The sequence below is a fragment of the Callithrix jacchus genome, chromosome 9 (genome assembly GCF_049354715.1).
Source record: "Callithrix jacchus isolate 240 chromosome 9, calJac240_pri, whole genome shotgun sequence".
Lineage (NCBI taxonomy): Eukaryota > Metazoa > Chordata > Mammalia > Primates > Cebidae > Callithrix > Callithrix jacchus.
In genome coordinates, this window is record NC_133510.1 from 117385896 (window position 1) to 117410377 (window position 24482).

A 24482-nucleotide genomic window follows, 5' to 3' on the forward strand; every position below is an offset into this window, starting at 1 on the left:
TCTTGCTTTTGAAAAAAATTTTTAAAAACCCTCGTGAGGGCCAAAAATCTTAATTATGTCTCTCTATTAAGGGTTCATTTCCTGGTCCCAACCAGAAAGCTCATACCTCATAAATATAGACTCCCTACACAATGATTTAAACAGGAGGAAAATGCCTTTTAATGGCAAAGTTAGGTTAATATCTGGGGATAGACATTGCTTGCATACACAGCCATTGTTGCAAGAACAGGGAAATGAAATGCCCACGTGACCTTTTTTTAACACCTAAATATTTCTAGGGATTGCTCTGGGAGCTGCTGACAACTGCAGTGAAAACTTTACAAAAACGTGTTTCACAGAATGAACGTCGCTGGGGAAGATTTGAGTTTTTAAATATCTTTTTCAAGCTGTCAACCATCTGGGGAAATAAGTCCCAAATCCAGCCTGAGATCACAGCTGGGCTGAGGAAATGCGTCTCGTCATTAGAGGCCCTGTGGTATATAGGTATGTGATTGCAACCTAAGAAATCGGCCCTGCCACATACCTGCCTCCACCTGGTACCTACATCCAAGCACAGAAAGATCATTCTGAAGGCACTGCGCTCTTGGATCATAAAAATGGTGGCCCTTATTTTTCCAAATTGTCTTGGCAAGTTAATCACATGCATTGCTTTTCTTTCTCTGCTCATTTATCCAAGGCAAAATGCTAGACAAATAGTCACTGAATTGATGACATGATCAGGGAATGAGCCAACTAAACCACAAGGACTAACATTTGCAGTTGTTTTTCAACCACAGGAATCAGAACTTACTTAAAATCCCACTCTTTCAGATTCTAAACTAGCCAGGAAGTTAGAATGAGTAAGCCAAGAATTTTCAGAAGTCTGCGTTTTGGATGGAGTCAACCTGTTACTGAACTGATCAGTTAAGTCGTCAATCAATGGTCTTATCAATCATTACTAACGCTCTGTGCTAGCTCTCTGCCAGGTCTCGCATGACACGCTTGCCAGGAATTATCTCACTGAATTCTCACAACAACCCTATGAGGTGAGTTCTCTTATTATCCCCATTTTACAGATGGGGGAATGGAGTTAAGTCATTTGCCCAGAGTCAAACAGATTTGAATCCAAGCAGTCTGCCTCCACCGTCCTCCACCTTAACCCTATGCAATGGTAAGCTCAGCTGGCTTCCACCCATGAAGTCAGAATTCTCAACACCCAGTCCAGGTGAGACAATAAAGTAGCAAGACTGAGTCCACAAATCATATGCAACCCTGGCCCACTTATTTAAATCACACATCATATATCCATGTGGGAAAGGTTTGCAGGGGCCCTGCACTTGACTGGGAAAGAGCAGTTTTGGATTTACTCCTGAAAAGAAAATAGGTGCCTTTGGTGCTCTAGAGTAAGAAGTGGGGGAGGGTAATGGAAAGTTGTCCCCCCTGAGATTCCAATCCCAGATGTCAAGGAATCTGTCAGGCTGACTAAACAGAACTTTATGCACAGGTGATTCAATCAATAAAGAAAAAAAAAAAAGCAATTCTTGTGTGTGAACCCTTAGTATGGCCATCAAATACACATATGTCCAAATGCATATTTGGAGAAACACATTCTTAGACCTGTGAGCATTCAGACACACAATTCCCTAGATTGTGCTAAAAAAAAAAAAAAATCACACATACACACCCTGTTGGGCAGGCAATCATTCATGCACATCAATCACTAAATATGTGCATTGGGGAAGTAATTTTTTAAATAGAAATGTAAAGGTTGTTGGGCATATTCACAAATAGTTTCAGCAACTGTTTCACAGGGGTGTGTGTGCGTTCGTGTGTGTGTGTGTGTGTGTGTACACGTGAAACTTGACAAATTGTCTATTTCACATGTGACTGTTTACTGGATGACAATTATTCTTCAATAAGGCTATCAACAGAGAGAAGGAGAGAGAGAGAGTTTTCCCACATCTATCCACACCCGATGAATCTGAAGACCATAACTACACAGAATTTAGGGTATTTCTTACAAAGGACCTGAGCACTCAGATGGTTTTTTAAGCAGGTCACTTTTATATGTCTATCCTTCCTGTCCTCCTACATGAACCTGGGCTTTCTCGGGGTAGAGGAGGGAAATATCTGATATATTTTTGGACTCCTGTCAGGTCTAGGAGCCTGTAAGTATATACATATATAGGAAAAATTGAGCTTCCATATTGCTGTTTTTTTCTTTTTTTTTTTTCTTGCTGTGACCATCACCACAAAGCTAAACACAGGTTTACAGCAACCATTGAGGGAAACAGGTTTCAAGGAGTCAGACTCAAATTGGCCTGAAATAGTTTTGTACCTTTCAGGGCAGTCAACCCTCAGTTTTGCTCTCATTAGTTCAACAAATGTGGGGATACTCAGAAAAATCCTCCTTCCCCTTTAAAAAGAAATGGTGTTTTAAGGGGAATGAGTTTTCTTTCTAAGGGCAGGAAGCTCTCTTGACCTGGGTTCCCAGACAGACCTTGTGGCCTGGAAGGAACCATCTATCACAGCTTGGCCTGTTCACAGACAATCTGGATTTAGAGATTACCCACAGCATTTTGGAACAGACCCGGCTTCAGTTGGGGCATTCTCTGTCAAGCCAGCCTGCACTGGAATGACCTTCGAGGGGTGACAGGAGGATCTGGGGTGCTAAGCCTGCCCCTCACCCTTCTCTGGCCCCCCTCCCCCTGCTCCTGCAGTACCCCTTCCACCCCAGCCTTGCTGTGGGGACAAGAGCTATGAAGAAGGAGGAGTGCACCATCCCCACATCCATCTAGTGATCTACCCTCACAGATCCCATATGGATCCCCTCCCACCTTGCCCTCCCACAGCCTTCTAAGCCCAAATCACTGCTTAATACTCCTAACAGTCTACAACCCCAGGAGGGCAGGGGCTCCTCCCCCAGCACCTATTTCTTGCCTCTCCAGATTCCAGATCTTTTCATAACAAGGCTTAGGAAACATTAAATCCCTTCTGTCCCCCTACAATAAAACGAATCCACTTGCACTCAGGAATCTAAGGAACAGAGGTAAATCCTGACAAGTCAAAACAACCTTTCTCTTAAGGAAAAAGGGAGGATACTCCCCCCACCCTCCAACGTGCTCTTATAGGCAGCCTGCTCCAAAGTCATTGTTGAGTTTTGAAATGCCAAAACCAGCCTGGATTTTGAACCTCGTGGGGTCTGACTCTCACGAAATCCACCTGGCAGTATCCCACCCCTACACCAAACTGCAGCCACCTTCTCGCAAGCAATGCATAGGCTGAATGCATGGTGTGACTCCCCTGACCAAGCTGTGGTTCTGCAGGCTCTTGTCTAAGTCCTGGGAGTGTTATTCCAAGCTGCTGGCAGCACAGGTTGTTCTGTTGTCATTTTAACAAGGCAAACTTTGCACATGAATGTGGTCTGGAGTCAGTGATTGCTGAAACAATTAGGGAAGCATCAGGAAAGTCCTGTCCTAAGGTTCCTGGCAACTTTGCTACCTGCCCTGTTGCCAGTTGAGATGCATCTAAAAGGCAGAGTGAGTGCAGTGGCTCATGCCTGTAATTCCGACACTTTGGGAGACCAATGTAGGAGGCTTGCTTGAGGCCAGGAGTTCAAGACCAGTCCTGACGACATAGCAAGACACTATCTCTACAAAAAACCAAAGTTAAAAATTAGCCAGGCATAATGATGCTGTGTGCCCATAGTCACAGCTATTCTGGAAGCTGAGGCAGGAGGATCATTTGAGCCTGGGAGGTCAGGGCTGCAGTGAGCCATGACTGTGCCACTGCACTCCAGCCTAGGTGACCGAGTGAGACCCTCTCTCAGAGGGAAAAAAAAAAAACATTAAAAAGCCAGAGAGGAGAAAACTGATCCTAGCAGAAAAGGTGGCCCCAGAAATGAGATATTGGCACCAGAGCTGTGCAATAAGCAACCTTTTTTCCAACTAGGCATTTCATAAAGTCAATGGGATGCCTTCTTGTGGCATTTGAGTGTATGGCCCATATGGTTTGACAGGTTTGTTTCTAACTGGTGTGGGTGCATATGTGTGGTTGTAACCATTATGCCAAGCCCACGGACATAGTACAAACAGCTGAAACTCTTAGGTTGCAGCTTTGTCCCCATCCCAGCACCCTGGGGTCAAAGTTGGTGACTGCTGCCATTCAGAGGAGCAAAATTCCAGCAGGAAACCCTCACAGATTCCTGCAAAAGAAAGAGCAGATGGCCCCAGGCACTGGTTCCTGGGCTTCGGGCTTACCTTGTGGTTCTGGTAGGAAGTCACTGCTATAAACGCCGTCTCAGGAAAGACATGGGTGCAGAATGCTGTATTTTTTGAGCCAAATCCATTATTTTCATCCGCTTTCACGATGTGTAATCTGGGCTGGTATTTGTGCATGGAATTTAGAATAATCTAAAAATAATAAAGAAAATGAGATTGTAAGAAAATCAAAACTCCCTTTGTCTCCAGATAAAAACCCTGCTCCCTGCCCTCTAAATTTGCCTTGTTATACCAGCTCTCGAAAAATAGATATTTTTCTGCTGTTTTGAAAAGGGGCCAGGGATTTCATTAAAAAGAAACATTTCAAAAATAACAATTTCCAACTGAAAACGCCAGGGTAATATTCCAGGAATCTACCCAAGGCACACAGAGCAGTAAATCAGAATTTGTAATAAAGTTTGCTTAATAAATTAACTCCCTGCATAGGGCACTTCCCACCCCTAAAGGGAGCTGAGCAAGTCTGGATCGAGGAATCCCAGTCTGGAGGGAAGCCTGAACAGCACATTCGGATTGACAGGTGGTGTGGGGGCAAGGGGACAAACAAATAAACAATCATACAAATAACCCCCACTCCCAAATCTCTGAGGGATGCAAGAGAAGAGACCAAGTGTTTGAAAAACTGGAATTTAACAACAACAACAGAAGTCACCAGTTCGCTGCACAGCCTTTTTCTGAGGCTCAGAGTGGATGATTAAACCTCAAATCTGGGTGGGGCCTTTGTTTGGAGAACAAGCAAAGTAGAGTTAGTGAAAAGAGAATATATTTGGGGGGGCGCAGGTGATCTGGCCTCCAGGGACGTCGGGTCAAAAGGTGTGGGGAGGAGGCACCCCTCACGCCCCTCAAAAAAGGGGCTGGTTGTCTTGGAAACTCCCTTTCTCCAACCTGATCACATTTCAGGATCCACAACCAGAATTATCTGCATACTTGGCCTCAGACAGAACGGCTACATCTGCTTTGTCGGGAATATTCTCTTTTTACATCCTTCCTATCTTCCCATTTTTAGGGGTGCTCCCAGGGACCAGAGGGGTCTTCACTGCTGTAGTTGTGCTGTTATTTTTACAACCCCATTATCATTAGGAAGAGGAGGAGGAGGAGGAGGAGGAGGAGGACTTCCAGGCTGCGCGTTCTTGCTGGAGCCAGGGCTGGTCGCAGATGAGCATCCTTACCAATAAAACTGGGTTTGTTGTTCTGATGACGCCTGGGTTTTGATGCTCCCAGGAGGCTGTTAACGCTAATATTTACCAAAATGTTCTCATACATCGCCACCGACCGCGCGGATTACCGCGTTTAACAGCCTGAAAATCTGGCCTGCTTTTTCCTCGGGAGCTGAGGAGGTTGTCTCAGTGACTTTGATTATTTGCATTGATGACCCTGGGGCAGGCTTCTTGGACCAACCCCGGAGCCAGGCCCCCGAGCAAGTGGAGTTAGTTGGGGGAGGGGAGCTGCGGCCCGGGCGGGGGAGGGACGAGGAGCTCGCGGGCCCTGAGGCTGCCCGACCCCGGGCCGCGCGGCTCTAATCTCCGGCCGCCGTGGCCCGGCCGCCTCCCCGGCCGATAGCGACGCCGACCGGGGCGGCGTGGCGACAGAGAGACGCAGCGGGGCCCCGCTGGCCGCCACAGTCCCGGGCCGGCGCGGCCATCGCCCCGGCTTAGCCAAATTGCTTTGACGGCTGGGGACAGTGTGGAGACATCAGCGTGAGGGCGATCTAATGGCTCCTAATTTCATTAGGGCGGCTGTGAACGAAAGTCCGGAGTTCAGGGTGGAAATGCCTGGCTTCTGGGCAGTTCTGAACAGTGCCGAGCCCCTCTCCCCAACTGGGAAGGTCCTGAAGCTGGCAGGGATGCCAGGAATTTTGTGGTGGGGTTTGTGCACCTTCCACAGGCATCCGCCCCAGAAAGACTCCAATGCACTCTAGAGGAGCAGAGAAAAAGCTAGGAGCTGAAACGGGAACGGTCTCACTTTGAGACCACACAGAGGTCCCACTCTCCAGAAGGAGCCAGCCCAGAGATGCATGTGGGACCTTTAGAAACGGCCCCGGTTTTCCTTGGTGCTGGTAAAGTATTTGTTGGGTACTGGCAGATACATAGCCAGGGCGAGTCAGCCAATGCCCACACAAGCTGGACGCACAGAGCATCTCCTGGGAAGCCCAGCAAGAAGGACTTGTGGGCCAAACACCCAGGTTTAACAGAGGCTCTGCATTTGCCTGGGAATGCCCGGCCCTCCCAGCAGGCTACACCGAAAGGGAACGGTTCTTTCTCCTCTCCAGCAAGCTACTCAATCTCCTCCCCACTCACGTGCTGAGAGCTGCATTCATCCATCAGTGGGGGTCCCTGAGATCCTCTTCCCACTCCAGATCCTAGGGGCTTCAGAACTTCAGCCCCAAGGCCTCGAAGGAGCAGATTTTTCATTTGGACCTTCATAAACAGTCCTCCCCACCTTGGCCAAATTCATTCCTGCCCAGCCCCCTCCTTTCCCTGAAATTGGCAACCGTGGGCCTGTCTGTTGCTCCTCTTTGAAGCTACAACCTTCCAGGACAGGGAACCCCTTTTGCAATTAGAGAAACCTAGCCTCAAATCTCTGCTCCCAAGTACAAGCTGCAGGACCTTGTCAAGTCATCCCCAGTCCCCTGGACTCTCTCCTGCAAAAGCTATGCCTCTGGGTCCTCCCCTTAGGCTGCCATGAGGATCAAATGCTCTAAGATGAATGAACCCACTTGTATTGCAGAATCGTCCAGCTAAGGGTTCTAAAGGTGAATTCAGAATCTGTATTCTGTTCTAGTGATTATCTCCTACGATGAGATTTAGGGACATTTTTTCAACAATCAGTGTTTTGTGTTTTGTTTTTCTTTGGGGAAGAGAAGTGATGCCTATACTAAGAATCCACCAACGTCTACACATTCTTTTGGGTGGTGAGCAGGCTGCACATTCAATACCCTGCGTTCAGTTTCAGGAAATTCACCAGGTCTTTCTCTTGGGTCCAATCCAGACTCCAAGTTTAGGACCCTAGTTTATGTTCGCCTGCTCTGGGCACAGTGTGGAAAGGGAGAAAGCTGGATGTTGAAAAGTAAAACAGATCTCCCCAGGAGTATCAAGCTAAAAAGCGGCACTGGCACCATAGCTGGCCTCTTATTAATTCATTTTCCCATCTGTAAAAGAGGGGGCAGGTGAGCTGGGCTTTCCCTCTATCCCTGGAACATCCCAATAATAGGGCAGGATTGGGAAGTGGGGAGGGAACGGATATGGCTTTCACTGTGGTCCAGCCTCTGTGCAGTCTATGCTGGGTACCCACTGGGCTAGAGGGTCCATGTTTTCTGCAAGACTGAAACACAGCCCTCCACTAATAACCACAGGTCGAATTCACAGACTCTCCAGGCCTGGGATGAGCAGTTTCAGTTATTCCTCCATCCCTAGGCAAAGGCAGAGGGGTCGGGGTGCTAGCAGCAAGGATGCAGCCCCAGCCCAGGTGAACTGGCAGGCCATATCTCCAGCCACCAAGGAACGACAGACACAGAGCTTGGGAGTGAGGATCACAGGGAGGACTGCAAAGGGGCAGATATCTGCATAAGAGAGAAGTGGAGACAGAGAATGAAGTCATAGGAAGAAAAAGAAAGCAAAGGGAAAGCCAAATGCGGTGAAAGAAATAAGAGAAAGGAATGAGGGAAGAAATGAGATGGAGGGGAAAAAGGAAGCAAAAGGAAGTCCAGATCAAGGAGGCAGAAATAGAATGCCCAAAGTGGGGGAAAATGGAGCAAAGAAAAGGAGAAGTGTGGGCATGCAGAACCAAGAAGAGAGCAACCCAGTGAGAAGAAGAAAGAGAGGACAAGAGGGAGAGAAGGAGTGGAATACAGGGCACAGTACTCACATGCCCAAATGGGTCCAGGTGGTTGTTGGTGAGCTTGAGTTTCTGGAAGGAGACGAGCTGCCTCATCCAATGAGCCCCAGTGGCGGGTGAGTCCGGGTGCACGTAGAGGCGGCCGGGCATGGCGGGCTCAGCTTTGCCTGTCACAGACCTAGACCAAGGAGAGGTATGACCAGGGGCCTGGCTCAGAGTCCGGAGGTCACAAACTTCACTGGAGCATGCTTCAGTTCATGCACCAGGTGAGGGTTGCTGAGTAGTAGCTAGACATAAGCCAAAGGCTCTCCCGCTTCCCTTAGGCATCTGCAATCCCAGATGCCCCAGCGTACTTGGTGCCTGGGTCCAGGCAGGCCCCTGGCCCAGCTCTTTCTTCTTATAGCCTATTGCATCCCATAAACAAATGGCAGGTTCTGGAGGTCAGGGTGTGCAAAAAGCCTTGAAAACTCCTTGAGGGCTTTCAACCAGGACTTCACTGTGAGGCCTCTGCACTGCTGGCAGCCATGGGCACAATCTACCCAAGAAGTAGGCCTCTCCTCTCTTAACTGTTTAACTCCAATACCAAGAGCCGATTTTGCAATTTCATAAAAGTGCATGTTCAAAGTAGGTAACTCATAAAAAATAACTGTAAATGGTTTTATGCCCCCAGAAATACCTCCAGCGCTTGGTAACAATACCCTTTGTAAAACTCCACAACCCTGTGGGTACAGCGATAGACATGGGCACCTCATTTCCTCTCAGCTTCCGTTTTCTCATCTGGAAAACGGGAGCTAATGGTTGCACTTTCCTCGTCTGAGAATGATTATTAAAAAGCAAATGGATAGGCACACAGGAGCCTTTAGCGCACAGTAGGAACTAAAAAAATAAACAATGTTCACCGATTCAAATTCTCGGGAGAAGGTTCCACTTTCCTCCCTCCCCATTCCACCTGCCACCCCAGTGCCTACCATTTATTATCTGCGAACTTGTATCTGTGATCGTCGGCAGGTACAATGTCCATGAGAAGAATGTACTTGGTTTTGGGATTAAGGCCGGTCACCTTCACTTTGTAACTGGGAAACATCCGCCTAAGAGAGAGGGACAGGGGCGGGGGACGGGAATTAATGCCAATATTTTGAAGACAGCCTCCATCCATTTTAAGGGAAGAAGCGATTCCTGGAGAAACGTGGAAGCGGAAAATGGCCCCGTTCCGCTCTCCTCAGGATCCAGCCCGGGTTTCCCTTGAAGTTATAAGGAGGAGAAAGGAGCAGGGAGGAGAAAACAGCAGGCGGGCAACTGTAGGTATCTTTACCGGAAAACACTCTCGGACTCGGGCGCTTCTAGAGAACTGGTTTTGAAGATGCTTCAAAGGGACCTCCATTTCAACTCTTGCTAACTGCCCTTTTTAGAATCAGACCCTTGCTATGAATATTTGTGGGGAGAGGAGGCTTATTAGGTACAAAGGTAGGCGCCGATCCTAGAGGATCAGTCTAGCCAGGTGCTTCCGCCGATCCTCACAGCACTAAGGAGTCGCGTGTACGCCAAGGTGTGTGCGCCCCAGAGCCGCACACGTGTGGGTGCGCACAGCCTTCCCGGCCTGGCTTCGGTCCTCTGCCCCGGGAGGACGGGGGAGGCCGCGGTCCCCAGTATCACTCGGTGGGTGACCTCTGACACGGATCTCTAACAAGAGTTATTCCTGAGTGCCGCACAATTTCTCCAAGGCGCCTGGCACTCTTCCTTGGAGAGTTGAAATTCCTTGGCCCTCAGTGAAGAAATTGCAAACTCTCCCAGATTTGGTTTCAGAAAGAGTTGAGGCCTGAACCAGGATGGAGTCGTTGGCGATCGGATGGCCCGGAACCGTGCGGTCTCTGCTACCTTTCTGCGCCTAGCGCACTCCGAATTCCCCTCCACCTTCTGAGGAGCACGCCCCAGAAAGCAAAGATTCTCAAGGCTGGTGTCTGGGGGAGAAGACACGTTGGCCTATCTCCGCTCCCTCTGAGAAGGGGGGAAGGGTCGAATGGAGGCCTCTCCCTCCGAGCCCAGGAGCCGAAGCCTCGCGGTGTTTATCAGCCTGAGCAAGTGCGCCGGCAGTCGAGGCGCAGAAGACTTCGCAGGCCTTTTATAGTTAAATCCTCTCGGCTGATGCTGGGGGGGGAGGGGGGGGAAGGGGGACTCGGCCGTGTCTTTCCTTCCTGGGGGAATAGGAAGAGGACTGAAGTTCGTTGATATAAACAGAACGCGCCTCCTAGTTCACTCAGGCCTTGGGCCGAGCGGGAAGCAGACTTTGTTTAATTTTAAATAATAATAAATGTCACTGTTGTCAGTTTATTGAGGGAGGCTTCGGCTGGAGAACGGGGGCATCTGGAGAGGCGGCTCCACCCTCCTCCTTCTCACACTCGGTGGCTTGGGCCTACCGGCCGCCTGCTTCACACGCCTGCTTGGGGCATCCTCTAGCTTTTTGCCTTGCAGGACGCAGAAGGCCAGTCCAGCACGGGTAGGGATGTGGCCAGGACGTCCCCAGGCCTGGGCGCGCGCATGCGTACAGACACACACGCACTCAAAAACCCTCACACACTCACACTGACATACAGAGCTGCACCACCGTCCCTCCTCCTCCCCCAGAAGGCTAGCGTTTCTAGCTAAAACTCTGCGAGCTTTCAAGGGGAACTCCGGGGCGAGTGTCTTGGCGAAGCTGCCTTGTTTATCCGTGTCTGTATATAGAGCCCGGCCGAGCCCCGGTTCAGTTTCAAAGCCTTCGCCTGCTTTCTATAAACAATGAAAGAGGTAGCGAATACATTCAGCAATTCAGAGTTTGGCAATCGGGTGGGACCCTGGAGCCACTCCAAGGTCAGGGAGGGTGGGGATGAGGGTGGGAGGAAAGAATAAAGTCTAAGACCCCTGAAACCCAAAGACCTTCTAGACTCTGTCTTCTCTGGGTCTCTGTTTTCTGTTTTTGCCTTTCCCTCTTCCTCCTCTCTCTTTGCCTCATTATGAATCCAGATAGCATGGCCTCTCAAGCTCTTTATTCTTTTCATAAGTGAGGTGGGAGAAATGCCGGGTTTCCGGACTCGAACTTTTGGAGTATTTCCTCCATCCTAGGAGAGATCAATGGAGGAATCTCCCTGTGCCCCTTTAACCAGAACCTTCCTCCCTCCCTCCCTCCCTCTCTCTCTCTCTCTCTCTCTCTCTCTCTCTCTCTGTCTCTCTTTACTCTATTTTCTTCTGTAAAGTGTCGACTCTCCTTCCCCCACCCCTTTCGTCTCCCTTCTCTTCCAAGCCACCGTTTCTTCCTCACCTCTCCCACAATTTCTTTTCTTCCCTCTACACAACTAGCCAGCTCACCTTCCAGCCTTGGTTATGATCATTTCCGTGCCCACTTCGTGGAATTTCAGCCACAGTTCTCTTTCATGGAGAAACACTTTGATTCCCTCCATGCCCTGCAGGAAGGAGAAAAAACGTCATGCTGACAAGTCCTGGCGGTAGTGGGCATTTCTTCCCCACACTCCCCCAAAACACAGAGACTGCTCGTCCTTTCCACTGGAGCCTGTGGTCTCACAGGGTAAAAAGTGGCCTCAGCCCATTGCAGAATTATCTGGAGCACCCAACAGCTCCGCTCAGGGATCCCTCTTTAGGCTCAGTCCCAGATGTTTGCAACGACCTCTTGAAGCCACAGTGCTGTGCTGTCTCTTTCTAATGCCACCAGCACAAGGGTGTGGAAGGATCACCCACCATCAGGGTGCTCCAGAATGTCACTTAGGAGGACTGGCATAAGCAGAAAACAAACAAAAACAAAACAGAGCTATTTCAATCCACTTCAGCTGAGATACAAGTTAAAAAAAAAAAACGAATCTAGAAAAACTATAACCAAATCTAGAAACCCACACAGAATGTTATGTGGACACACAGATGCCCACACACCAAAGATACAGATGTACACATGCTTGCTTATTCTCGGCCATGGTGGGTGCCAATATGAACACATGAATTTTTTAACTAAAAAACTGTTTGTGTTATCATATGTCCTCACAGTCTAGAATGAAAATTAATCCTTAATGTCTACATTAACAAACTTTCCAGGCTCTCGCTACAAGTAGCTCCATTCAGGTCCAGCTATTTTGATTATAGGTCATGCCTGATGTCATTTAACATTTTGGCTTTCAGCTAAAACTAAATTTACAGAACTGATGCAAACATGAATATATATACACATATATGCACACACACAGACACACACAATCTCTTCTTTTTGCAACAATTTGCAACAGGCTAAAAAGTGGGCTTTTCCTTCAAAGAAAAAAGAAAATCTGTAAATTTCCTAAACTGTGTTCACGCTCTCATTCACGCGCTCTGCTTCTCTAGAAATATACACACGTTTTCCTGAAACTTAAAGGCCAAAGAGAGATTCCAGGAAAAGCCAGGAAGTTCATCGAAATCCCAAGTGCAAGTGACTTTTCTGGTCAAGTCACCCCACCCTACTTAAAAATCGGGATCTATGGAGGGGCTGACTTGAGCACCCAGTGGGTCCCTGGTTTAGGGCGCAGAGCGCAAGGTGAGGCTCCTCCCTCTGCCCGGGCCCAGGCTGTAGCCTGGGGAACCCGAGACTCCTGGTGCCCTCCCGGCAAAGCCCTGCGCGCTCCCAGCTGCGGGTGAGGGCGCGCCAGCCCGCCGGGCCCCGACCTCAAGACAAATGGTGCGGTGCGCGGGTCTAGGCGGCGGCGCGGAGGAGGCAGGAGGAGGCGAAGGCTACAGAAGATCTGAAGAGGGGTCAAGCCATTGCTCATGCGGGCCTGAAGCGGCTGCTGACCCGGCCCTAATTAAGATGCTGAGGACCGATTCTACAAGTAGTGCAGCGGGAAAGGAATTATCTAGGCCATTGTGAGCTGACCCCAAACAGCCGGGTAATTGAGGTTTCTCAAACAATTTAAATAGATTTTTAAAATCCTTTGGCCATAAAGGTAGCATTCACAATAAAGTGGGTGGCAATATGTGAGCATCTGGGGAGACGGGGAAGAGAAAGGTGGAATGGAGTGGAAATAAAGAGGAAAAGGGATGATAATGGCCCGTGGGTTCGTTTTGTTTCTTGATGTTTTTTGTTTGTTTTTGTTCTCCCCTCTCTAGAGGCGCTGAGCAGGGAAGCCAGGAAAGGGACCTGAAGGGCGAGGTCTCCTTACCTGCTGTGTGAAGGCGGCCTGCGGGGACGACGGGGACTTGCTGGGGGCCCCGAGCGCGCTCTCGGGTTTCGAATCGCAGGGCAGGTCTTTTGCATCAGGCTCCAGAGGCGTGTGCGCCAGGCCAAAGCCCTCGTCTGCGTCGGCCATGGTGCGCCCGGGGCCCTGTGCCCACGCAAGGTTCTGCTCTGAGGAAGAGAAGCAGGAGGAGATGGGGGTGGGAAGGAGAGAGAGAAAAAGTGAAAGGTTGAAGAGCACAGTTCTAGCGACAGGAGGGAGCAGTTTGGTCCCCGTTTCCAGCTACCAGCACCTCAGTTCCCAGCTGAAGGAGACTGCAGAAGGCCCTAGAATTATTACTATTGCTAATATTCCTAGCGTTATAACTATCACTTTATGACCAGGCACAACCTCTTGCAAAAGACCCGCGTCAGACCCGGAGGAGGCGAGGCCTGCATCTCCCCTGCGCAGGCTCCCCGTGATAAGCAAGCTGCCCGTCAAATTTGTCTGGACTTCTGGAAGAGCCAATAAAGATAAGGCGTGGGTATTTTTGGAAGCCATTGGGTAGGAACCAAAAACAAAACAAAACCCAGTGTCCTTCAGAGAATTTCTTTCTTCATCAAATTACAAGATGCCGTCGGAATTAAACCTCACAAGAGGAACTGTTTTCTGCAGCAGGCAAAACTGTCTGAAATAACCCGCCTCTTGCAAAAACAAAAATACAGAGGAGAAGGTTGTGCATATTGAGACTAGGTTAAAAAGAGAATTCATATACATCTTCTATCAGTCACAGGCCTTAACAATTAAAACAATTGTCCTTTACAATTAAAAGTCCTTTTCTTTACCCCAACCTTAAGTAAGATTCGTTAAAAGATTAAAAAGTAGCCAAACAGAAGACTAGATGAAGAAGGCCACCGTACAGCAGTTCCGAGGGAGGCGCGTCACTGCGTGCCCGCCACCAGCGCTCTACTGCCGGGCCGGGGATGGCGGGCATTTTGTGGAGTGACCAGGCTGAAGGAGGGGTTCTCTGAACTTCAGCCAGGCCTGGCTTGCTAAAACTGCAAGCCTAGACTCAGGACTGGCGAGGACAAAATCATTCTTGGATAAGTCTCAGGCCCGAGGCATTGAATCGGCGGCCCGGGTCCCCACAATGCATAGAACCGCCCGGGTTTGCAGGCGTATGAGGTTAGAACATACACAATAACAGCCGCAGAGCTGTTCAAGCCCGACGAGCCTGTCTCCTGCTCTCTGATCTCCTTCCACTCTCCTCTATACTCAAATAGGAATCACCCCCCTCCCCCAAACGGGAAGACTTTGGGAAGCGGGCACAAGCGATGGCTCCCCAAAACCTTAGCAGCTGCTTCGGGAAGGGGCCAGATCCCATCCTGATCTGCAGTGGTTAGCAATCTAGAAACGGGGCGGAGGAGAACAGCTTCGGAGGCCCGACTCGCAAGCAGTTTTCTTCACCTCGTCCTCGGGGCTTCAGGGAGGCGGTGATGGGAGCCCCGCAGCCTACTCACAACAAAAGAAAGCAGGGCTGGCTCCCCCACATGCGCTCCCATTCAAGGCGGTCAGCCGCAGGGAGAATTTTACCCTGAGCCCTCGCCAGGGATGGGGGAGCTCCAGGCTGGCGGAGGAGAAAAGCGTGAGGTATGACAAAACCAGGCCCAGCTTTCCGCAAACCTCAAAGCCGCTCCGCAAGCTGCGGCAGCCTCCCGGACTCCATTCGCTGGGGAGCTCCGAGCTGCGCAAAATTTCTGCGAGCCGCGCTGTATGAATGCACAGCCAGACTGGAATCCGCCATTCCCGCAGCCCCAGCCGACTCGGCCGACGAGCTCCCTCCTGAGCCTCCCGGGCCATCTGCTGGGTGGGTTACCTCGCTCGGTGAAGCCGGTGCATTCACCACATCCTCTGCTGCTCCTAGCAGGGAAGCCCGCGGCAAGGCGGGGGCGCAGGCATGGTGGTTCCGGGCTTCATGCGGGGTTTACTGCTTGCCCAGAATAGCGGCTGCTACTGCCTACTAGGGCGCACCCACGCTAGAGCCTCCGCGGCGACTGCCCACCTCCAACACACACCTCCTCCGCTGTGCGCCTGCTCTCCCTAAATACGTCCAAGTTGGCAGGCGCCAAAGAACACAAAATAGCCTCTAAGAGCACCCGTAACCAGGTAATCTCAGTACCCCTCTCCTCCCTTACACCCCCAGGGAGGGTAAGTTGGGAGCCCGGCGAATGGTCGAAGTCCTTTCTGAGCACAGCTTTCAAGATTAAAGTTCCCGAATTCGAGGTAAGAGTCTCTCTCTCTCTCTCTCTCTCTCTCTCTCTCTCTCTCTCTCTCTCTCTCTCTCTCTCTCTCTCTCTCTCTCTCTCTCTCTCTCTCTCTCTCTCTCTCTCTCTCTCTCTCTCTCTCTCTCTCTCTGAAATACAAGCCAACTCAGCTGAGCACAGTGACGTTGGGTTGCCTCGATGCTCACAAATACTGAAATCCTGTATCCAACTAGCTCCCACTGCACTCTGCCTCCCTCCCCCTTCTCTCTCCCTCCCACCCTTCCGTCCTCCCTTCCCCCCCAAATTTTTCCACTCGATTTCCCGAACACTCAAATCACAATACGACTCTCAAACCCAGACCTGCAATAACTCCCTCCTCTCTACCCCTTTCTCAACCTCCATCCATCTCTGCTTCTCTGAGCAAGCGGTGGCTGCAAAAACTCCTGCACAAATCATTTCAAATGCGGTCGGCTTCTAACCGGGAAGTAATCTCCGTGACGCTGGCGGTGCAGAGAACCGAGTCTGGACGTGCTTGCGCGAGTACACACACACACACACACACACACACACACACACACACACACACCCTGCGGGCCTCCGCAGCCTTGCATACATTCTCTCCAATGCTGACCTCGAGAAGGAGCGCTGCCTGACCCCGCCTGGCCGGCGCTCGCCTTCCTGACATCTCCCCTCCACCCCCTACTCACCACCCCTACTCTCAGCGACTCTGGGGTGAAGGCAGGGTGAAGGTGCATTGGAATGGGGGCTGAGATCAAAGATGCCAAGGAATCGCTGTGGGCTCCCACTTCCTAACCAGTGGGTCCACCAGACCTCCCCTGCTCCAGGTGTACACAAGGCAGTGCCCAGTTTTATTAAAATAATCAAACAGTGATTGGGGACTGGCGGGGGTTTTCATCTCCACTGGTCTCCTCTCCTTGCCCCTTCCCCTCTCTGAAATGTACTTTTTTGAGAGTGAGTTGAAGAGGTCAATAAAAGCATAAACACAGTCAGTAGGTCTCAGTCTGAGCAGACTCAGATTGGGACACCAAATATTGGTACTTGTAGAAAATGTCAGGAGTCCTGTTCTGTTTCCCATCCTTGCTGTATCCCCATCATCCTGATTTTTCTAGGGTTCTGATAAGAGACTTGGCCGTGCAAGCCAAGGTCTGGAGAAAGGGATGGAGGGAGGAGAATTCCCTGAGATCAGCAGCCCTGTAACTCTCTGTGGCTGCTCTGCTAAACTCCCAGGCCAGGCTATCGCTGCAAAATGCCAAAGCAGAATGTCCAACTCTAAATGTGGGGCAACCAGGGAGAACACCAACTCTCCTCTGCTACAGTGCTCACTCCACCTTCCAGGTTGGTTTGCAAACAGATCTTTGCCAAGGCGATTTATTTATTTGTGAAAACACCCTCACCGTGCAGGTCAGCTGGGAGGCCTTTGGGCTTGCTAACAAGGCGACCCTAGGTCGAAGACAAAAAAACCAAACATAGCATCGGGATGAGGCTGAACCTGAACCGCTACATCTCTGGTAGAGGGGAAGGGAAATCCAGAAAGACCTCCCCCAATCCCTTTAAGTTCTCAGAGATTTGGGGATAAAATTAATTCCCATAAATAATCTTCAGGCCCCTCCAGAGAGGAAAAATCTGGACTCTCCCAGGTAATAGCCCAGCCAGATTTGCTTAGTTCATTGAGCACAGATGGTCTGGGCGACTAAGCAAAATCGGGATTTTTAAACTCCTAGAGAGAATCCATTCTTGCCAGGTGACACACGAAGACATTCTTATTTTGGTCATGAAAAGTAGCCGCACAGTGAGGGAAGATTCAGCAAGACCAAGACGAAGTGAAAACCAAAGAGCGGGGACAGGCCAAGTGCAAAGAGAAACCTTTTTCCCCCCTTAGTCTTCCAGGGCAAAACTCACCTCCAAATATCCCACCTCTTCTTTCTAGCGCAAAAGCCAGGAGTGCGCCTCGCCGGAGAGGAACGTTCAGGTGAAGACTTTGAAAAGGACCCCCCAACGAGACCTCTTTAGGTCAGATCTTCTTCCAACGTCTGTCAAGTAGAGCACCTACCTCCCAGCTTGAAGTTGGTTTGTGGTCTCGGACAAATTAAATATTACTGTTTATTACTAGGCATACCCCAATAAAATAAAGAGGCAACCAGGCGATAGCGACTATCTCACCAGCCGCTGCACCTATAGGACTTGGAGACGTCACCAGTCACGCAACCGGGCAGCGCACTGTCACACTTGGCTGGGGGGCAGCGGCGGGAGGTTAATTTCTCACCGTCTTTGCCTATCAGTGCCGGGTCTGCGCAGCCACAAGTCCCGGACCTCTCCGCTTCGGGAATAAATAAAGACATAAACTAACCCAGCTTTCTCCGGAGAAATGAGGGTGGTGAACATAAGACGTAAAGAGAGCCAAGATCGACTTTCTTAGCAAGGGGGAGAGGAGGGCACTCTTCACGAAGCGAGGTGGGAGTACACCTCAGACCTCTATTAGAAGGAAATCGAGTTGTTCCGGGGACTGAAGATCCTTATTATTTAAAAAAAAAAAAAAAAAAAAAAAAAAAATTCCCCGCGGAGGAGCTCTTGGCAAACGAATATTGAGGCGCCGCTCTAGCTGGTTAGCTTTGGGACGCGATAACTTAGTGCCCTCTTGCCGATTTGCGTAGAAATAATTACTGGGTTATCGTGGAGGGGAAATGAGACAGAGTTCTCCGTAACATGCCTTGCTGAGAGAAAGGTCCAAGAATGCAATTCGTCCCAGAGTGGCCCGGCAGGCGGGGTGCGAGTGGGTGGTGGAGTAGGGGTGGGAGTGGAGAGGGGTGATTTCAGCAGAGAATAATTATAGCACAGGGCTCGCCGAAGTACTCTATTTTGTTTTGTAATAACGACGACTATTATTTTTAATCTGATCAATGGGCGTAATTTCTAAGCAGCCCAGTGGTGGATACGCGCAAGCTTCTGCGCACCGCTGGAAACCCACTAGCTTCAGTTGCAAACGTACCGCGTAGACGCCCCTGGCGGCGCGGAGAGAAGAGCTAGGCCTGCCTAGCACGGAACCGGAGAGCGTCGGGACTTCCAGAAGGGTAAGTTCCCCGCTAAGGGGTCCCGAGGGAGCTGGACGTCTGAATCTGGACTTGCCCCTAGCTTCGGAGTTCGACCCTGGATTTTGTGCGTCCCCAGCCCCCAGGGCTTTCCGAAGCATGGCCTGGCTCCAGGCCCGGTCCGCTCCGGACTGGAACTGCAGCAGAATGCGCAGGGAGGCAGCCGGCCGGCAGAGCTGGTGCGGGAGCCAAGGTCAGGCCCGCGGGGAGAGCGGGCAGCTTCCAGCGCCGGCCACGAGCTTCCAGGCCAGCTGGACCGCAGACCCCGTTGCTTCCAGAGAGCACCACCCGCGTCCTTCCTCTCCGCCAGGCTGGAGTGGCTGCCCTGAGCTTCGCTTTCGTTTCCCAAGCTGTTAATAACGATCTTTCCCCAAAGCCGAGGCTCGTTCGCTGCAGCGTTTGCTCCCAGATGCCAAGAACGCAACCCGAAATCCTTCTCCCAAACCCTCGTGGGATGAGATGAGTTCCTACTTGACCTCTGAACCGAGGTGGGCCGGAAACCGAGGCCTAGGCCCCGCCGGGGCTGGAAGGGAAAGGCGAAACTCCGAGCGTAGCGAGTTCTTTTCCGTGTGGTTGCTTTCTCTGACATCCCGGACCGCGGGCCCTGCGGCCACCTGGACCGGCATTCAAAGGATTCTACAAATCCAGCTTCACAGACTGGCTTTTCCAGACGCTCCGGAGCCCGCACCACGAGCAGAATAAAGGAGAGACGAGCGACCGCAACTAGATTTGAGAATCCTGGTTCTTTTCCCTAATCGTCTGGTCAAAAAGCTCCGGAGCCGGCTACAGCGCGCATCCTCTCTTCCTCCCTTCGAAGAAATGTCGCTTTCCGGAACGCGCTCCCAGCTGGGTTTTCTCCCGGAGTGTATTTTTCTCATTTTGCAAAATTCCTACCCAGATTTTAATACCGCAACAGGATAGCAGAGGTTCCTGTTTAAAAAGCCAAACCCCAAACCAAAGGGGACGATGGCTGTTAATTTTTTTTCTTCACTTTCTCCTTCCGTTTTTAAGACACATCCAGAACTACCCATTGTTTTCCTCTCAAAAGAGAACTCGCTTTAAAATGCATCCTCTTCTATTTCTTTCCCGATAAGTCCCCAACAGACCCGGTGGCGACTTGGGATAGTGGGGGTGATGAAAAATAGAAGCCCGGATGGGGCTGGGAAAATGAATACGAATTAAAACAATAGAAATGATGACAAACGAAACTTTGACCAACTCAATTTGCAAAATAAAGCGTCGGTCTGAGAGTGGGACATTCCCTGGTTTCTCAAAGGGGTCACTTCCCCTCTCACCCAGTTAGATCTGGCTCTGTTATATTTTTTCCAGGACCACAGTATGTCTCTTCTCAATGTTTTATTCGGTTTCTAGTTTCCCTCCTTTTGACCGGAAGTATGTGGGAAGAACACTGGCTGCCATTATTATTATTGAGTATCCAATATTCTCCTCCAATATTCCCACCAAAAATGATTGTTGCTGCTCTGCTCATTCATGGTAGTGTTGCTTCACGTACTTAGATGATACTCGTCCTCTTTACTTTCCAAGTTTGGAGGGTGAGGTTTTTTGGTGGTGGTGGTGGTGGGGTTTTTTTGTTTTTGTTTTCCTGTTCAGGGTAATGAAATGAGAACTGAAAGAGGGGGCATCATTTCAAGGCCCAGCTGAGAAGGATCCCAATGCTAGAAATTTACGCACTTCAAAGAGCAGAAAGGTGGAAGCGAGAGGTGCTCAGACACAAGGATGCCACTATTGTCATCTCCTCCAATTTGGGAAGTGCCCAGCCTAGAAAGGCGAGGTTCGAAGCCAGGAGAACTTGAAACCCCCCTGGGTCACACTGAACCTGAGAACTCCAACCATCTCCATAGGTCAAACCCACAGATAGGCCTCCCAAAATGTTTGGGGTAGGGGAAAGAAACCTACAACATTCCAAGTCTGTAACCTTGTAAGAGAGACTCGGACTAATATCTCTAGGTCTGGGGTGAAGGTGGGGGGCCTGTCTGGATACCTCTTCCCTCAATTGAAGGGTTCATTGGAAACCTGGGATCCCACTGCTCTCTGGGACTCTGGAAAGACAAATTTTCTTTGGCAAACGGAACGGTGTCGCGCTGTCGACAGAGCAGACTATTTTTCTTGTTCCCTCACAAGGTGGGGGTGGGGGGAAAGAAAAGGAAGCAAGAAAGAAAGGGAAATTAAATCCACACGTGTTAAGCTTGCTCAAAGGGCCAGAGTCAAAACCAGAGATGCAACTTCAACTCCAGTTCTGGCTGCCTGAGGGCCTCTTTCCAGCCAGCCAGGCCTCACAGAGCAAGGCGTCCCCACTGGAGAGAATTCGATCTGATGTTTCGTAAAGCGCTTTATTTAAGGAGAAGCGGTGTGGGTCTGTCTCCAAGTCTATGCTGCAGAGATTCAGAATTTGTAGCGACAAAGAAAACAAAGGAGACAGCAATGGTGATGATAATTAAACTCTTTATGAAAACTCATCTTGATGTCTTCCAAATCAACCCAATAATTCAGGCAACTTTCAAGCAATGGCCAAAATCTTCCAGGTCATTGATTTACAAAATTTCTAAGGTCTGATCAGGCTTTCGGACCTGGGCCTAGCTGGGTCAAGAGAAGCTGAAATGCTGTTGTGTTGACTCTGAAATAGCCAGTTTAATCAGCACAGCTGATCTCTATATCCTCCCTGGCTTTCCTTCGGGGAGACACTTTCTTGAGAGAGGACACTACGGGTCCCAGTTGCAGAGCTCTGGCATACATGGGAGGGAGTGGAGGCGGCCACCCTGCCTGGAACTGTGAGTGAAAACTCTAGTAATGACCTTGAGGAGGTGAAGGGAGGTGGGTGGGGGTGGGGGTGATGAGGGCGGCTAAACCCCAATCTGGAAGGATCTGTCACCGAAACAATTGCTTGGTCGAGACCTCTAATTTTTCTTCCTCTCCAGCCAGTCTCCTGTGGCTCCCTGGTCCTGAGTTTCTGGCCTTTGGTGACATCTTAACAGTAGGGTCTGGAAGCAGGGACCCCAGACACCCTGCTCCCTCACCCAAATCACACCCAAAACAGACTGGGGTGACACATCTGACAGAGGCTCTCCGTGGCGAGTGACTGGCCTAAGTTCCCGGTGGGAAAATTCCTGACGATTGTTTCTGCAAGGACCCTGAATTTCCTGGTCACCATGGCAACCTGGGAGTCCCACTGAATGCCCTCGAGAAGGGGGTGCCCTGAGGATATTTGCGCAATTCGATTCGCAGTCTGAGGCCTGAAAAGCATTTCTGCCTGTCGTTCTTGACTTTCTGGAGCCTCCTTAGTGGCTTCAAGAGAGCATGGATTTTAAACCTGCCCCCCTTTTTAAACAGGGGAGAAAATGGAGGTTTAGTACCAGGTGGGTTCAGGTCTTGAGCAAAAGCCCTGTCTTTGAATTCAGAATTCTGACCCCAGAGCCAAGCATGTAGAGCCTATGGTGTATCTGAATCGAAACCCCGCAGCCCAAACATCTCAGCCAGAAACCTGGGACTTTAGGTGTGGACTAATCTCTTCACATCTGTTAACCACCCCTATCTGCATAGGAGGCTCCCTGCAGCAGTCCAGGCAGCGCTTTTTTTTCTACCCGGGGTCATTTATCCTAATCAGAAGGAGAAAAGTCTGAGCATTCAAAATTGTGGCATTAATGTCTGCAAGGGCTAATGGAGTGAAAAGAATAATTCATTCTCCTTTTCTTTTAGAAAAAAAATTACAATTGCAGATGTAATTGAAATAACATTAAAATAATATTTCTGGTTGCACTGCTTTCTTCTTGAATCTGTATCGAGGGGAGGGGAGAGTGGATCTTCTTATTTGGGGGTGGACAGTGGACAATACCGGGCTGGTTTCCTTTGGAGGCACTGAGCCTGTAGGGTCTGGCAGCAATGCAGGTGGTAAGGAGAGAAAGGGTGACAGAGAGAAAGGGTCCAGACCCCGGGTGCCAACAGAGGTCTTTGGCAATGGGATGTGAGCACCTCTCTGGGTCCCCTCTCAGTTTTGTTCCATTCTGCTGCCAACCCCATCTTCCTCCCAACTTCTCAGGAAAGACAAAAATTCAGCTTCTCTCCCCTATTTCCAATGGGACAGCTAATGTCCCTCAAAGCCGCTGGCTGGCTCTGTAGTGCCTCCACCCATTGCTTTCCCTTCTGAGAGCCCAGGCAGCCTACAGAGGTTCCTGTTCCTAACCCAAGGCCTCCTGTTTCCTTCCCTCCTCAGCATTTTGCATTAATATTTTCAGTAGAGCCCTACTTGTGTCTACATAGTCACCAAGAGAGCAATGTGGGTATTTTAGGCTTATAAATCTGTTCGAATTTGAGGTGCAATAATAGCTAACCTTTATGGCAGGCCAGGAAAGAGCCATCGTAACCTGGTTTTTGATCACACATTTAGCTCTGAATTGCTCTGAGAAATCAGCTTGATTCTCCTCAACCTTACAGAAGAGTTTCTGGAGCTCTGGCCACCACCCCGCTCTGGTGGGTTCAAATCTGCTTTTGAACCCACCGCCCCACTCTGGTGGGTTCACTCTGGTGGGTCATCTGACGCCGGAGTCCAGGCTTTTATGAGACAGAGATTCTCTATCAAGGCAGGAAGGAGAACCGGACTGGATTGGGGGAGTGCAAAGGGCACTTTTTCAGCATCAAAAAGCACGTTTAGTTGGAGACCGGGGGCAACTGCTCCTTGTGTTGGGGAGTGAAGGCTCAGATCATTTCTGATGTCCCAGTCTTTTCTCCCCACTCCCACGAAGAAGCAGAGGCCCCAGAAAAGAGCCTGGGGGCAAACAGCCCAGATTCACTGGCATTAAGCAGGATGGGAGGGAGGACAGAAAGATGCTGATATTCTCCTTTCCAAATCTCACTATTCTGTTTCCAAATCCTGGCCCACATTCGACATAGCCTCAAAGCCAGTACACACTGTCCCCTGGCTTTGAGAGAGGAAGATGGGTGGGATGGAGCCAAGGAGAGAAGATGTGCCCTGCTCTATTTTTTTTTTTTTTTAAAACAAATAATTAGGCTCTGAGAGGGTGAGGACTTGCCCGAAGTCATACAGCCTCTTCGGGAATTGCACTTAGCTCCTTCCCTTTCCCTACTCTTCCGCGCCTTCAGATGGAGCGTTTAAAGGATTCCCAGCAGTTCCCGAGTGCACGTGGAGGCTGCGCCCCGGCTTGCCCCAGCGGCTGCGGCCTCAGCCTGGGGAGGGCGCCCCGGTGCAGCGTGGAGTTCGCAGTCCGACTCCGACAGGGCCGCCCGGCCTCCCGGTTCCAGGCCTTCCCCTCCCAGGCACTGCGTTCTCGGGCCGGGACAGCGTGCGCCAGGAGCTGCCCTTCACCTATCTTTGCTCTGCTGCGCTCCCAGGGGTCAGTGGAGTCCCGCCGCCTCAAGGCCCCAGTGGTGACAGGAAAGTCCCAGACCTCATAGGGGCTCCAGACTCGGGACCCGAAGGGACTTGCCGCTGGCGCCGCTCCTGCAGCTTCCCCAGGCGCTCCCTTCGCTTCCCGCTGTTTCAGGCTCTTCCCACCGCCTATTTGCTCTGGGCGCAGCGCTGGCTGCCACCAGTGCAAGTTAGGAAGAAAATCACTTCTTTAGAAGGTGAGGGGCTCTGAGATTCAAAGACCTTGAGTAGCGCCTCAAAGGGAGGTGCAAGGGATCCCCACTCTGTCACTTCCCTCCCTTCGATTCCCTCACCCTCCTCCACCGGTGTCGTCCCTGCTCCGGGAGTCATTCTTCTAGTGCCCGAGTCTTTCCACCTCCACGCAGAATGCATCCCCTCTGAGGCACCCTCAGGTGATCCTGCCGCATCTCCAGGATCCTCGGCTACCCCCAAATCCGGGCCACCGTCGTGCTAGC

At 50.5% G+C, this 24482-nt stretch overlaps 1 protein-coding gene across 2 annotated transcripts in view; it reads right to left on the minus strand.

The window, feature by feature from the left end:
• TBX5 (T-box transcription factor 5) overlaps window positions 1-17638 on the minus strand; it is a 55756-nt gene extending 38118 nt beyond the window's left edge. Inside the window, exons 1-6 of one of the 2 annotated variants that reach the window (XM_003733855.7) lie at window positions 17440-17638; window positions 13262-13446; window positions 11433-11527; window positions 9059-9178; window positions 8121-8268; window positions 4239-4391 (exon numbers count right to left, since the gene is read on the minus strand). In XM_003733855.7, the coding sequence (XP_003733903.1) occupies window positions 4239-4391; window positions 8121-8268; window positions 9059-9178; window positions 11433-11527; window positions 13262-13408 (663 nt within the window). In that variant the 5' untranslated portion in view covers window positions 13409-13446; window positions 17440-17638. Of the gene's footprint in view, window positions 1-4238; window positions 4392-8120; window positions 8269-9058; window positions 9179-11432; window positions 11528-13261; window positions 13447-15131; window positions 15312-17439 lie in introns of those variants that run through there. The other variant, XM_002753044.6, reaches the window with a different exon arrangement.
• Between the last annotated feature and the right edge of the window lie 6844 nt (window positions 17639-24482).